Raw genomic sequence first — 15,739 nt, 5'->3', positions numbered from 1 at the left:
TCGGGTAGTGAGCAAGGTGGCCTCCTAATAGTGCTGGCTGAACTAAAGCTTGAGAAACTGATGAGGGTGGCTGGGGAGATGGCTTTGCAGTTAAGAGCACTGATTGCTCTTCCAAAGGATGCTCTTCCAGACAATTTGGGTTCAATTTCCCAGCATCCACATGGCAACTCACAACTGTCTGTAACCCCTATTCCAGGAGACCTGACACCCTCACTCAGGCACACATGCAGGTAAAACACCAATGCACATAAAATAAAAATAAATAAATTTTTAAAAAAGAAAAAAAAAAACGATGAGATGTCTCTTCAGCTAAGAACTTCGGAATGGGAACAACCAAGCTCCTTAAAGGGGACCAGAGGGACAGAGAGGGGACTGAAGAATCAACTCCACACAACTGCACAACCTTGTGTGACCCTGAAGTTCTGGGAGGAGGGGAGGAGGTGGCTCTTCTACAAAAGGATGAATTTGCAAAGGGTGGCAATGGCTCCAGAGAACACTGGGGGTCCTCAGAGCTCACACACAAGGATCCTATGTGCACAGAGCAGAGATCCTGGCTCTTACTGACCTGGAGGTTATCAGCCACTGGAGCACAGATTGTCTAAGGCCCAGAGAAAAGGAATGCCAGGGAGAGACAACCCAATGGAGAACAGGGTAAAGGTCACAGGCACCTGTGCAAAGTCCCTCAATAAGGCTGTGCACGCATGCGAAGGGCACTAGAAGAGATTTTTCTCTACCTAGAGGACTGGCCAAAGAAGACCAAGGAGGTACAGGAACACATCACTGAGGAGAGGTAACTGGGGAGGGCCGGAGGAAGCGAGGAAGGCTTGTAAACAGGGGAAGAGCTCAAACGAAGGCTTGAGGGCTGGGTGCATTGAGGAGATGTTGGCCTTCGGGGAAGAAATGATCCAGAAGCACCCATGGCTTTTCCATTGGCTGTAAGAACAGAACTGGGAGAGGCCAGAACCAGTTTCCTGAAGCAGTGGCCGTCTGAGGTTCTCCCATCTCTGGTGGCTTGGGGAAGGCCAAGAAAAAGATGAACCAGGGACACTGCTGGCGCTAAATGTCCCATGCAGGGGCAGAAAGAGGAAGCCAGAGATTTGGTCATCCTGCACACAGGCTCACACACTCACTCACTCACTCACTCAGGAATCGGACGGCTGGGATACCCGTCTCAGCAGAGCCCTTGGGGTCCTCTGTGTAGGGAGGAGGTTTGCGGCTGGAAGAAAACAGCTTAGGGTAGATCCAGTTTAGGCTAATCATGAGCCACTGGGCCATTAACGTAGACCAATGTGTTTGTGTCTTTCCACATTGTCAGAATGAACTATCAACAGATCCACAAGCAGTGCCAGTGCCATTGACTTTACCCCTGGTGTCATCTGGGGTCTACACCACACCAACTGTAAGCTCTTCATTACACTATAATTTTTGAAGTGTCATGAGGACCCACACGTATATCTCAGCAGTCAGGTGGGTGTCGTAAGACAACTTTAAGGAGGCAGTCCTTGCTCTCCCATTTTATTTTGCAGCAGGATCTCTCTTGTCATTTCTGCTGCTTCTCCCCAAGCTTCTGCTTCTGGGTAATCCTCCTGCCTCTGTCTCATATCTAGCCACAGCTTGAATGCTGGGATTACAGATGTGTGCTGTCAGCTTTTGTTTTTAATTACATTTATTTATTTGCATATATACATAGCAGAGACAACTTTCGATAGTTTGTTCTCTGTTCTCTCCTTCTTCCATATGGGTTCCAGGAGACTGAAGTCATTGGCATGGGCCGCAAGTGTCTTTACCCATCTCACAGGCCCAACATTCATCTATTTAGCTTTTTATGTGGCTTCTGAGGAATCCCACTTCAGGTCATCAGGCTTGCTTGACAAATACTATTACCCTCTGAGCCATGTCCCCAATCCATTCCAGTCTATTGATATCTATCAGACTCAAGTTAGGCAGTCGTGGCTCACACCTTCAATCCCCACACTCGGGTGGCAGAAGCAGGTGGATCTCTGAGTTCAAGGCCAACCTGCTCTACAGAGTGAGTTCCAGGACAACCAGGGCTACACAAAAAAAACCTGTCTTGAAAAACAAAAACAAAACAACAAACAAAAATTAAAAGACTCAGGTTAGGGGCTGAAGAGATGACTCAATAGTTAAGATCATTTTCTGCTCTTTTGGAGAACTGAATAGTTCCTAGAACCCACGTCAGGCAGCTACAATTATCTATAACTCAAGCTCCCAGGAAACCAATGTCTCTGATCTCCACGGACAGCTTCACGCATGCGTATATGCACCTACTTAAAAAAAGACTCAAATTGTACGTCATACTTCACATAACACACAGGTCACAGGAGGCGTTGAGAAGAGGTGAGCAGGCTGCAAGATTTAATGATTTCCTTGAGCCATTATAATAAGGGGTTATTGCTAGCAATCAGGTGCTGAGTCAGCCACTGACAGGACACAGAAAGGCAGAGCGCCCCACCCTACCCTACACTCAGACACACACCACATACACCCACATACACACACACATACATGCATACACACACACATACATGCATACATACACACACACACACGCATACATACACACCACACAAACATACACACACACACACACACACACACTCAAGCATGGAAATAGTTGTCGGGGGAAAGGTAACAGGCTGAGCTTAAGTCATGGACAGTTAGAATTGTCACCCAGCAATCTCTTGGGCAGAGAAAGGAAAGAAAGAAAGAAAGAAAGAAAGAAAGAAAGAAAGAAAGAAAGGAAGGAAGGAAGGAAGGAAGGAAGGAAGGAAGGAAGGAAGGAAGGAAGGAAGGAAGGAAGGAAGGAAGAAAAAGAAAAGAAAGAAAAGAAGGAGGCTTGGAGTGCTTTTTCGGAGGGCCCAGGTTCACCCCCAGCAGCCACATGGTGCCACACAACCACCTGTAAGTCTGGTTTCAGGGGTTCCTACATCCTCTTCCAGCCTTCAAGGACATCAGGCATGCAAGTGGTATGTAGACACACACGTAGGCAAACACTTCATACACACAAAATAAAAATAAGTTTGATTAAGAGACCAAAACAAGGGCATACACAGACGCCCATTCTGAGCAGGGGAGCTGACTCATTCCACCTTGGCATTCTTTTTAACTGTGTGGGGGTGCCAGTGCTATGCCTGGAGCCTCATGCTGCCAGGCAAAACAGAGAAGCAGGAGCAGGGCATGGTCTGCTTCTCTGTGTAGCGCTGTTTTAAAACTCTGGGGGGCCAGCTGTCACTCCATGGTGCAGGAGGCTGCGATGGAAGGATCAAGAGTGGGTAGGAATGCCATACTAGTTTGGGCAACGTAGCCAGACCCCAACTGAAAAAAAAAAAAAAAAAAAAAGAAAAGAAAAGAAAAATGGGATGGACAGAGTGAAGGCAATAGAGGGAGAGAAAGAGAAGTAGCTTCACATTTCTGAAGTTCTGAAAGTAAAGAGGTAACGCTGACAGAGTCTGTTGGCTAAACCCAGACAAAGGCCTTTTTCCCTCACCGCCTGCCTCCCACCCAGAGTCTGAAGGGAGTGAGGAGACCAGGGAGCCAGAGAGATGGAAAAGGAATGTGGCTTTGGGGTGGGGGCCTTGAAACTGCTGAGGCTTCGGTCATGAGTGGTTATGTATGCCTGGTGGTGATAGGAAGCTGAGATGGGCCTGGCTGTATCTGTATATATTCTGTGCAATTGAAGAGGGGAAGAGTGTAGATTGTGTGTGTGTGTGTGTGTGTGTGTGTGTGTGTGTGCATCAGTGAGGTATGTGTCTGTGTGTGCTTTCACATGAGTCTGTACGCCAGTGTGTGACTAGATATGTACCTGCGCCTTGCTCTACACACGTGTAAGCTTGTGGAGGTGCTCAGAAAAGGCCCTGGCAGGTGACAGGATTCAGCAAAGCTGTGGAGCTCCACTATTGATCTTCAACGCCTTGTTAAAAAGAGTGTTGTAAAGTGGTTTCAAAGGACTCTCTGTGCACACTTCAACTGTGCACACAGCTTGGCTGTGCTGTGTGCCCTCTGCCCCAGCTTCCCTGCTGGTGGCGAACTTAGATTGATCTCTCGGTGCTGTGAAAGTTGGTGCCAGTACGCAGGTAGCTCAGTTATGGAGGTCTGGAAACGGGTCCATATCCACTTTGGGAGATGCCAGGACTTTACTGGCCGTGGTCCACTTGTCCTGAAACAGTTATCAAGTGGCTTAGAAGGTACTATCTGGGAGTCATCGGGTGATGTACAGCTAGAGAGAATTCCGCCGACCTACCTGTGCCATTGGTCACTGCCTGCCCCACCCCTGCTGTTTTCCTGCCACCTCCAGACAGGCTGGAAAGTGGGTGAAAGGAAATGCCAAGGCCAATGCAAAGGCCTCCTGTCACCTCCCAGGGGGCGGTGCCCTCCCTGATACTTGGGGCCAGAGCTTAAGGTAGAAGCAGTTTCAGTCACCCAGGCAGGGTGGCAGGTGGGCTGGAGGAGGGCTGGCAGCCTGCCAACCACAGGCTCTGTTCTCTCCTCTTCCAGGCTGTGGTCACAAACTGGCAGCAACGCTTGTGGCAATACTAGTAGCTGAGAATGCCCCAGGCCTTGGAACAAGCAGATGGCAGATGGGCCTGGGTAGTCCTGCTGGCATCCCTGGTGGCCCAGGGCCTCACCGTGGCCTTCCCTTCATGCATGGGGGTCTTCTTCACTGATCTGCAGCGCGACTTCCAGGCCAGCAACAGTGAGACCTCATGGTTTCCCGCCCTCATGGTGGCCATGCTCCACACTGGGGGTGAGCAGTTTGAAGAGGGGGAGGGAAGAAGGGTCTGTTGGGGGCTGGGGGCTGGCCTCTTTCTGAGGCCACAGGCTTCCCCTCCTGGATGCATTCCTGAGATTTACTTGATCTGAGCAGGGTTTGGCCCACCTGGCCAGAATCCAGCTGCACTGATCTGGTCCCCAGAAGGCCAGGCTGCAGCAGGAGTAGGAGAGCAGAGGGGAAACTGAGGCAAAAAGCCAGTCCATGATTCCAGAGTCCTCCTGGTACCTGACCTGGAGCGGAAGCAATTCAATGACAGGCTGAGTGACAGCTGGTACTGGGACCAGCAGACCCAGGCTGGGCAATCTCCCAGGACCTTTCTAACCCTACAGTAAGGAGATATGAACCCACATCCTGTCCAGCTACCACGTGACATGGTCGGAGAGACCTCAGGAGTCCTAGAACTAGCAGGAGCTAGGAAATAGATGGGGCTGGGAATTATTAGTATATTAGAGATCTTCACTGTGGTTTCAGAATAGGAAAAGACAAGCCAGAAAGAGGAGGCACAGCAAAAGCACCATCTCTCCCTGAGGGCTCCCCAACAGAAATCTGGTGCTTAGAGAGAAAGCAGGCTCCACCTTCCCCTTTTCTCTCCAACCTCACCAAGTGGCATCAGTAACCCTGAAGATCAACGTTCCAGGTTTGTGTCCTGAGTTCAGTGACCTCTCCTTATTGCATGTGAGGGTGACGCAATAGACAGAAACCTCAGCTGATCCCCGCTCTGCAAGCGGCTCCCTTTCTGCCACTCTGTCTAGTAGCAGCAGCCTGATGACTTTTCCCTCACACTGGACAAAAGGAAACTTGGGGGAAGGGTGGGTTGTCAACCTCCCTGATGACCCCCTGAATTGACTCCTCAGGGTAAGGAAGGAAAAGCCAAGCCTGGCCCAGAACATGTGGCCTCTCTTGGCCAAAAGGCTGGAGAGTACAGTGGGACTCTTGGATAGATCTTTGTCACACAGGCCAAGAGGGGCCTGGATGAGAGACTGGAGACCAGGCGCCCTGTGGAAAACCCCAACTCACCAGCCAGCTTTGGGCTCACTACCGGGTTGCAGACACACCCAGCTTCTGTTGGTGTGAGATTCCTGCCTGTCTGTCTTCTCATCTACATAAATGTGCTAAGCCTGTTGCTCACCAAGAACTATTGGAGAGTGGGGGAAAGCAAGCGCCAAGTGCAAGTGAGGCCTGCAGAGCCTGAGGAGGGAGGGAGCAGAAGACAAGAACACCTGGACAGGCAGAGGGCACAGGTGGCTCAAAATCCACACCCCAGCTCCACTCCCTCCTCATCTATGACTCAGAGCCCTTCCCAAGGTCACCTTCTCGAGTCAGGTAAAGTCTCAGAAGTGGGAAAGACATGTGGGCCGCCAGTCACACCGACTCAAAGCCTCCTTTACACTCTGCAGTGGCAAGAGCAGACTGCTCGGCAGCGTTGGCGTGACTGGATGTGGGCTCCAGACAGTTACTCTCCCTCTGTTGTTCTCAGGTCCCACTGGCTCACACCACACTTCCTCCCGTCAAATATGTCAAATATGCAAAATATGCACATACATGTGCTGTGTGTGCATACACTTTCTCTGCCCTCTGGGAAGGTCACCAGGAGCAACTCCACTGTATGTGTTTCCTGGGGGTGGGATGCTCATGAGTGTGGGCTGTGGCGTATCTCGGAACAGCTGGCCAATCTGACTGGTTTCTACTTGAAACCAGAATGCAAGGGGTAGGGAGAGGGCAATTAGGAGTGAGACAGGCCCTTCTGCACATGGAGACAAGTGTGGATTCAGGGAGCTTCAGGTTGGGTTGCTTTAGAGGTCTCCTTCCTTCCTTCCTTCCTCCCTCTGTCTCCCCCTCCCTCCCCCTCCCTCCCCCTCCCTCCGTACCTCTGTCCCTCCCTCCTTTCCTCCCTCCTTTCCTTCTTTCCTTCCTCCCTTCCTTCTTTCCTTTCTCCCTCCCTTTCTCCCTTCTTCCTTTCTTTCCTCCCTCCCTCCCTCTCTTCCTTCTTTCCTCCCTCACTTCCTTTTTCCTTCCTTTCTTCCTCTCTCCCTCCCTTCCTTCCTCCCTCCCTCCCTGCCTCTCTTTCTTCCTTTATCCATCCCTCCCTTTCTTCTTTCCTTCTTTCTTTTATTTTCTCTCTATCTCCTCTCTCTGTATCTCTCAGACTCTCCCTCTTCCAGCCTCTCTTTCTGTTTCTCTCTCGCACTCTCACAGTATCTCTTCTTCTTTTATTCTTTCTCCCAATCTCAATCTTTATCTCTTCTATCAATATCTTCCTGTCTGTCTCTCTGTCTCTGCCTTTCTGTCTTTGTCTCTCTGTCCAAAAGATGGAGCCCACGGCCTACATGCTGAACATGCTCTCTATCCCTGAGCTACATCCCCAGCCCCAGGCGCAAGGACTGAGCAGTGGTAGAGCCAGTGAGAGAGGGAGAGAGGACACTCCAAAGGTCAGAGCGAGGAGGTGTGGAGTGGTCCAGGACCCCAGTCAAATGTATGAGGTTGGAAGGTAAAGGGTTCAGTCTTCCAGAAGATGGTGGGGTAGGTGAAAGGGAGGACTGGAGGTGCCTGCTGAGATCAACTGTTCTGGGATGCTCTTTCTGGAGGGAAGCCCAAGCAAGGGTGTGATGCTCACAGAGATCACGATCCCAAATGGAACTGTCCTCAGCTTCGGTTAGTGAAAGGCTTGCTGTGCCCTCAAGTCATCCTTATTGTAGTCACACATCATCTGGTCTGATCACTCATTCTGTGTGGGAGAAAACTGAGGCAGATAGGAGCATCAAGCTTTTGCTGGGGCCACACAGCCAGACTGTGGCAGGGTAGCGGCCAGAGCCATGCTAGTAGGTTTTAGTTATGTCTGAACTCTCCTGGCTAGTTCCTACTAGAGCTCCTCTCCAGGCCCTACCTTGCCCTGGCTCCAGAACTCCTCACCCACTGCTACTTATCTTGCCTACAGGACCCCTGTGCAGCGTCCTGGTGAAACGTTTTGGCTGCCGAGTGACCATGATGCTGGGGGGTATACTGGCCAGCCTGGGCATGGTGGCCAGCTCCTTCTCTGGCTCCCTCTACCAGCTCTTCCTCACAGCAGGACTGATCACAGGTAACTGTCACTCTGTCTACATTGACAGGGCAGCTGGGACTGCTTACAGCCCAGAGGAGAAGCCCGACAGGGACAGGTACATAAGAATGCTTAAATACTTGAGAGTGTGTAACAGGACAGGGCTGAGGATGTGAGAGCATCCTGGTCAGCATATCCCTGGCTGGTGACTCCCCCTAGAGTTGCCAGTAACAGCTGAGGAGGGAGGGCTTGAGCTTGGACAAAGTTCAGATGGAAAGAAAAAGAACCCCCGGAAGCTGATGGTCAGAACAGTTTTTATGAAGGTGAGTGATGAAGTGTACTGAGCTTGCAGAGTGGTGGGCAGTGGGATGGACCTTACCCATGCTTGTCCTTCAGCACTGAGGCTTTAATGAGAACGAGCTTTGTGAGAAGGTAAGGGTGAGGGTATGGAAGGGACAAGTTCAGTTCAGCAGCAACAAGAAGTGATGGAGAATGTGCTCGGTTCACAATGCTTGCCTAGCCTTCTTTGATCCCCACTACTGCCTGGAGGGCCAGGAGAAAGAGGAGGAAGAGAGCAGGTATGGAGCGAGGAGTCTGGGTCCCAGCTTTCCCTTCTGTCCCTGTCTACTTCTCTCCCTCTGCTTCCCTCCTTTTCTGCCTCTTTCCATCCTCCCCTCCATCTTTTTCTCCCTCCCTTTCTTCTATTCACTTTTCTACTTCTTTCATTCTTTTTGTCGGAGGGCTTAAAACAGGGTCTCACTTACATCCTTCAGCCTGGCCTGGAACTCATCGAAAGCCCTCTGCCTCAGCTTCCTGAGTGCTGGGATTACAGGTGTGCATCATCATGTCTAGTACCTTTCCTTCCTAGTGCTAGGAACTAAACCCAGAGCCTTACATGAGTTACACATGTGTTCTACCTCTGATACATCTGAAGCTCCTGTGTAAAAGAAGCAGAGAAACAGACTAGTAACCAGAAACTATGATGTTAAGAGAATTTTTTTGTTTGCCTGCTTTTTTGGGAATTTTTACTTGTTGTTTTGCTTCTTATTGTGTTTTGAGACAAGGCCTCTCTCTTTTTCTCTCTCTCTCAGGCAAGATATCCCTGGCTGGTTTGGAACTTCCTGTGTAGGCCAAGCTGGCCTCAGACTCAGAGTCTGCATAGGCTTCTGGGTGCAGGGCTTAAAGGCATTTGCCACCACAAAGAATGGCCCAGTAGAGAAGGGGAAAGAATGATGCAAAACAGTGAAATTGATGGTGGGAGGCTTGAGGAGACAGACCAAAGGGAAGAAATAGAAATTAACCACTGAAGGCAAAGGTGGGCCACTGTTCCCACGTACAGCTAAATGAGGAGTTAGGAAAAAAGTGTCAGAGTGCAGAAAAGAAAAAAGTCTAAATACCACCTAGAGGGCAGGCAGGTGAGTGACTGAACAAGGGAGTGGGTGGTGGGAGCTTTTTGTAGGGAGCTTTTTCTCCAGCACTAACCACTGTGGGGTACAGAAGGCACAGAAGCAGGGGGACCCCTCTGGGGAGGTGGTGTCTCAACTAAGTGGAGCATTCTCCAGGCAGGAGACATGATGGCAAAGGTCACAAGGCATAGGGCAGCTTGTTGTCCAGAGGAGGAGTGGATAGGGCTTGATCCTAGTGATTGACAAGGAGTAGCTTGAGGTGGATTCCAGGGCTTAGGCCTAAGCCAAACCACACAGTCCTCTAGGGCATTGCAAACACGCAGACAATTTGTAAGTGTGACAGGAAGTCTCTGGGAGGTGTTAAGTTTACGTTTAAAATGTGAAGTTTTAACTGTGAAGCCGGGCATGGTGGCGCACACCTCTAATCTCAGGACTCAGGGAGACAGAGGCAGGCAGATCACTGTGAATTCGAGGCCAGCCTGGTCTACAAAATGAGTCCAGGACAGCCAAGGCTATACAGAGAAACCCTGTCTCAAAAAAAAAAAGTTACTGTGCACTGTGAAGAGCTGGCAAGATGGCTGGGAGTGCTCTTGCAGAGGATCTGAGTTTGGTTCTCGGAACCCATGTAAAGTGGGTTCCAACTTTACATGTTACATAATCACCAGTCACTCTAGTTCCAGAGGCTCCGGTGCCTGACCTCTGCAGGCACTGAACACACACGCGCGCGCGCGCGCGCGCGCGCGCGCGGCTGGAGAGATGACTCAGCAGTTAAGAGTAAAACTCTTGCAAGAGGACCTGGGTTCAGTTCCTGGGACCTACATAGTGGCTCACAACTATCTGTAACTCCAGTTCCAGAAGATCCTATGTCCTCTTCTGTGCTCCATGGACAGCCCGGTGCACAGACATATATGCAAGCAAAACACTCATACACATAAAGTTAATAACTCTTTTCCTTTTTTTTTTTTTCTCAAGACAGGGTTTCTCTGTGTGGCTTTGGCTGTCCTGGTCTTACTTTGTAGACCAAGCTGGCCTCCAGCTCACAGAGATCTGCCTGCCTCTGCCTCCCCAAGTGCTGGAACTACAAGTGTGCGCTTAAAAAAAATATTAAGACAAGTTCTCACTATGTAGCCCTGGCCATCCTGGAATTCACTATGAAGACCAGGCTGGCCTTGAACTTATAGAGATCTGCCTGCCTCTGCCTCCTGAGTTCTGTGATTAAAGTCACTCACCATAATAATATTTGGCTACAAAAAAGAAAAGGAAGAGAAGGAAGGAAGGAAGAAAGGAAGGAAGGAAGGAAGGAAGGAAGGAAGGAAGGAAGGAGAGAAAGGAAGGAGAGAGAGGAAGAAAGAAAGAAAAGTTAAAGTCATTATAGTGCTTGTAGAGGGGGCTGGGAGGAAGAGCAGGGCGAGATGCCCACAGGGAGGTGGTCAGGTACCTTCCATCATGAAAACCTGGAAGTGAGTCTGTCCTAGGGCCAAAGGAGACAGACATAGAACATAGGCCAAGACCCCTACTCCGTGCGGAGGTGAAAAGTCTAGACTGTTGCTGAGCTGCTGTCCCCTCTTGTACTACAGGCCTGGGCATGTGTTTCAGCTTCCAGTCAAGCATCACAGTGCTGGGCTTGTATTTTGTCCAGCATCGGCCGCTGGCCAATGCACTGGCCTCCATGGGCATGTCCATGGGCGTCACCCTCTGGCCGCTGCTGGCCCGATATCTTCTGGAAACCCTGGGCTGGAGGGGTGCCTTCCTCATCTTCGGCGGCGTCTTTCTCCACTGTTGTGTGTGTGGAGCCATCCTGAGGCCTGTTGCCACCAACATGGTTCCCGAGCCCAAAGAAGATCCCCCTCTACCGCCCAAGACACCTGCGCGCAGCTGCCTGGCAACATGTGTCTCAACTATCCAGCACCACCTGGCCTTTGACATCCTTTGGCACAATATGGGCTTCTGCATATATGTAGTGGGTATGACATGTATGCACCTAGGTTTTCCACTGCCGCATATCTTCCTAGTACCATATGCTATGCACCATGGGATGGATGAGTATTGGGCAGCCATGCTCACCTCAGTCGTCGGCTTCTGCAACATCTTCTTGCGGCCAGCGGCAGCGCTGCTGGCAGGCCGGAAGAGCTTGGCTGCCTCCCGGAAGTACCTGTTTACCGTGGCGATCCTCGTCAATGGACTCACCAATCTAATATGCACTGTGTCCGCGGACTTCCGGGTGCTTCTGAGCTATTGCCTGGTGTACAGCCTCTCCATGTGTGGAATCGGCATCCTCATCTTCCAGGTGCTCATGGACGTTGTCCCGATGGATCGGTTCCCCAGTGCCCTGGGCCTCAGCACCGTCCTGGCTGGTGTGGCTTCTCTCGTCTCTCCACCACTGGCTGGTGAGAGCCTGGAGGGGAGGGCAGCCAGGCATGCCCAGGTGGGGTTTGTGTTAGGCAGGGCAAAGGGTGGTAAGGCAAAGGAGGACATCTGGACAGATTTGAACCCAGTCTACCATTGTCACAAGGGACTTGGAATCTGTGATCCTCCCCTTCTCTCAGCGGCTTATTTACCTGGCCCTCCAGGTATAAAAACGCAGGCTTGGCCAGCCATGGTGGTACATGCCTGTAATCCTACCAGTTGGGAAATGGAGGCAGGAAGATGAAGAGTTCAAGGTCATCCTTGGCTACATAGCAAGTCTGAGGCCAACCTGGGCTAAATGAGACCCTAGTACAATCTCCCCATCAGAGAGAAAGAGATGGGGGGGTGTTAAGAGCACTAGATGCTCTTACTGAGGACCCAGGTTCATTCCTCACACCCACATGGTGGTTCACAACTGTTTATAATTCCAGTTCCAGGGAATACAGCACCCTCTTCAGGCTTCCACAGTACACTTACATACATGCAGGCAAAATAATCTTATACATAAAATAAATAAATATTTTAAGGGAGGGGCTGGAGAGATGCCTCAGCGGTTAGGAGCACTTTGCTCGTGCAGAGTATCCAAGTTCAGTTCCTAGCACCCGAGGAGCCAGTGCCCACTTCTGGCCTCCGTGGGTACTGTGCACATGTGGCACATGCATACATGAAGATAAGATACTCATACACTTAAGTAAAAGATTTTGAGGGGGGAGGAGGAGGGGAAGGAAGGAGAGAAAGAGAGAATGGGTTCACCCTCCGGGCATATGTGAGTCTGTCGTCTTCCTGTCCTGACCCCCGCTCCTGTCAGCCAAGCGTGGAGATAAGAGGCATGGCCTTGTAAGGATCCCCGAGTACGCAGAAGCAAAGAGCATGACTCGAGATGAGAGCTCTGCCTGTGTTTACTGTGACTGACATCTTGGCTCTCCCACTTCCCACCTGTGGGTTCCAGGCAAACCACTTTTCTTCTCTAAGCTACAATGTCAACTATAAAAGGCAGAAGAGAGCATGTGTGGTCCACCCAGACCAGTCAATGGGTGCACCCCGTCAAAACCATGTTCTTGGAAGGAAAGAGGGATGTGGGGTTGATGCTAGGAAACAAGCAGAATTTGTAAGACGGGACTTGTAGGGGAAGGCTACCGCACAGCTGAGCGAGGGACCTTCAGCATGGGTGGGAGGAGGCTGCTGCCGGGGTTAGTCACAGTCAGATGCTGTGGTAGCTACTATGGTCAGGCCTGCTCAACTCTCAGTCTTCTTTCTCTCTTTCTTTCTTTCTTTTTTTCTTTCTTTCTCTCTTCCTTCCTTCCTTCCTTTCTTTTTGGTTTTTCAAGACAGGGTTTTTCTGTGTAGCCTTGGCTCTCCTGGAACTTGCTCTGTAGACCAGGCTGGCTTCCAACTCACAAAGATCCACCTGCCTCAGTACTGGGATTAAAGGTGCGCACCACCACCACCACCACCACCACCACCTAGCATCAGTGAGTCATTTTTCTCAAGTGTGAGTTCCAATTTCCAAGGAAGTCCTGCAGGCAAATGAGTGCCAAGAATTATCCAGAAAAGGGGGGGGGGGGGGGTTAGGGCCTGAAGTAGGGTTCTGGCTAGATTCCATTAGCTCCTCTCTCTGTTTTCTCTGCCACCAAGGGAAAATGTCTCACTCGTAGGTTTTCTCCTGGGGAGGACATCTGCTTAGTCCGGAAGCCAGCTGTCTTCTCCTCTCCTTTCACTCCACATGTATCCATTGTACACCCCCAAGGCCAAGGCGCCAGCCACAGGTTCCTGTTGAGTGGAGACATAGCTGAAATCTCTGCCCTCTTTGAATACACAAGTTAGTGGGAGAAGACTTTACAGCTTCTGTGGTGACTTAACTTGTCCTCTGTCCCCCAGGATTGCTGCTGGACATGACCAACAACTTCAGCTACGTTTTCTACATGTCAAGCTGCTTCCTCATCTCAGCCTCCCTCTTCATGGCTGCGGGCTTCTATGCTGCAGAGAAAAAGCAGCTAAAGCAAGAGGGAAAAGCCAAGGTGGAAGATGCAGCTTCAGAGATGACCCCGATGCAAGGTCTTACTTCAGGAGACAAGGACAGTGCCAGGAAGAAACTGTGCCCTGCAAACATGGATGTGACCAATGTCTGAGTTCCAGAGGTCACATGTGACTTGTCTCTGAACTCTGAGGTCAGCGGGGGACCTTCCTTCCAGGAAGTAGAGTGTAAAAGTGGGCCTTCCTGGCTTTCTTCCATGGGCCCTAAGATGACGACGGTCTGAATCCTGTTTGAAGAAGTCATGGCGAGTTACCCTGGGCTGGCTCCTCACGGTTACACCTACAACCTAACACTCAGGGTCTTCTCATCCAACCTTCCCATGTCAGCTCTCCTTGTCCTTCTTGGACTGGAGACAATTCTGAAAAATTCTCCTTCCTTCCAAGAACTTCCTCCTCCTCTCTTCCCAAATGACCAGCCCTGACCCCTCAGGTCAGGAAGATTAAGGGTGCTACTTCAAAAAGCTGAGCCTCACGCTGACTGGAGCCAGAGGAGAGGCAGAGATGGAGAGCCAAGCCGAGAAGTCATCCTCAGTACTGCATGGGGGCTGTTTGGCTGTTGGGTGGAGAACTGGCCCCGATACCTATGCAGACAGCAGGAGAGGAAACTTTTTTGCTGTCCTAGAAGGGGTGGTCCTCCTGCTTGGATCTCAGAAGTCCCACGGTCTGAGCCAAGATCTTCTCTTTTACCCCACACTGCATCCAGGTAGAGGAAGGCAGACCTCTGCCTGACCAGGAGACAAGAAGGCCGGTTAGGCCACCTAAGGAGCATTCTGAAAACTGGGCTTGTAGGCTCTGCCATTGGCCTTGTGAGGTTCCCCTTTATCCAGAATCAATCTAGGGTATCAACCCTGAGACAGAAGCTGGCTAAGTCAGCAGCTGCTGCTAGCCTGAGCCCAGGGCCTGGAGCTGCTGTCAGAGGTCATCACCCAGGGCTGGCTGTCGTCAGCTAAGGCTTGTCCCAGCAGGGCACTCCAGGGAATGAGAAAACAGTCTGCTTGAATTATATACAGAAACATTCCCTGCAGTGGCTCATGAACTCTGGGATTAATAAAGCAGGAAAACAGGCCTGAGTTCCCCCAGCTTGGCAGGAACTTCTTGGCCTTGTTTGTTGGTTCAGGCTGAACCAGGATCTGACAAGAAAACCTTATCAGGAAAAATGATTTTATTTTCATGACTGATGCCAGCCTCCCTCCTCCACATGTCCATCTGGCATGAATAAGCATCTTTAGGACTATCCTGTCTCCTGTAAGATGCGGTTGCCAGTGCCCCCTCACTGCCAAAGGGAGTACTGCAGGGGCGCGTTTGCTCCCTTGCTTAGTGGTGTTCACTAACTCTGGTTTTAGATGGAGATGTTGAGTGGAAAGGTGCTTGCTGTCAAGCCTGACAACTTGAGTTTGATCCCTGGGACCCACACGGCGGAAGGAGAGGTCCCACTACCCCAAGTTGTTCTGTGGCCTCCACGTGTGCACTCTGGCAGTGCGCACATACAAATAAAAATAAAAGTGATTTTTTTAAAAAGTTTGGCCTGTATGAGATTAATGTCACCTTCAGACTGAAAAGTAGAGAGAGAGAGAGAGAAAGTCTGCCTCTGTGTCTAACTCCTAACTGCTTTCCTGATCCCAACTCGGCCACCTGAGCTTGGCCACATAGCTTGTGAAGGGAAAATGACGAGACCTATTTTTCCATTCTAATGGAAAACAAAGTTGGGGCTGGCTAACTGGCCCACTTCCGGGAAGGACTGAAGGAAAGATGTTATCTGTGAGCCTCCAGCTAGGGAGAGTTCATCTCACTCGCCCATTGGTAATAATGGCATTAATCTATGGGCAACAAGCAAAGAAAGGCTCCTTACAAAAACCAAAGGGCACAGAGTTCTCACGGAGCAGCCTCAGTACGCAAGCACCCAGACCAAGATAGAAACTCTTGCACCAGGCTGACACTGGGCAGGGATTGGCCACAGGGACTTGAACCCAGAGGTGCGGGCCAGGGAAGGGCGAAGTATATAAGCCATTCTGCTGTAACCTGGGGTCCCTGGTACCATACACAGAGCTAAGCACATAGCCCTTG

General features: G+C 50.7%; 1 protein-coding gene across 4 annotated transcripts; it reads left to right on the top strand.

The window, feature by feature from the left end:
- Positions 1-728: 728 nt before the first annotated feature.
- Positions 729-15,193, top strand: Slc16a5 (solute carrier family 16 member 5). 4 transcript variants are annotated; one of them, XM_021635452.2, is made up of 5 exons: positions 729-790; positions 4,516-4,765; positions 7,728-7,871; positions 10,813-11,622; positions 13,520-15,193. In XM_021635452.2, the coding sequence occupies exons 2-5, from the start codon at positions 4,567-4,569 to the stop codon at positions 13,768-13,770; spliced, it is 1,404 nt and encodes a 467-aa protein (XP_021491127.1). In that variant the 5' UTR covers positions 729-790; positions 4,516-4,566; the 3' UTR covers positions 13,771-15,193. The 4 variants fall into 4 exon arrangements, with proteins under 4 accessions (XP_021491127.1, XP_060242398.1, XP_060242397.1 ...); XM_060386414.1 differs by lacking the exons at positions 729-790; positions 4,516-4,765 and adding an exon at positions 4,914-5,647; XM_060386413.1 differs by lacking the exons at positions 729-790; positions 4,516-4,765 and adding an exon at positions 5,677-6,115.
- Positions 15,194-15,739: the final 546 nt, after the last annotated feature.

The sequence above is a fragment of the Meriones unguiculatus genome, chromosome 7, assembly GCF_030254825.1.
Source record: "Meriones unguiculatus strain TT.TT164.6M chromosome 7, Bangor_MerUng_6.1, whole genome shotgun sequence".
Lineage (NCBI taxonomy): Eukaryota > Metazoa > Chordata > Mammalia > Rodentia > Muridae > Meriones > Meriones unguiculatus.
This window is presented reverse-complemented; position numbering and strand designations above follow the sequence as displayed.

Bases quoted from the DNA above. Each gene is read 5' to 3' on its own strand.
- Slc16a5 (XM_021635452.2), top strand. From the start codon at position 4,567: ATGCCCCAGGCCTTGGAACAAGCAGATGGCAGATGGGCCTGGGTAGTC. The intron at 4,766-7,727 runs GTGAGCAGTTTG...TCTTGCCTACAG, and splicing joins GGCCATGCTCCACACTGGGG to GACCCCTGTGCAGCGTCCTG. The intron at 7,872-10,812 runs GTAACTGTCACT...CTTGTACTACAG, and splicing joins CACAGCAGGACTGATCACAG to GCCTGGGCATGTGTTTCAGC.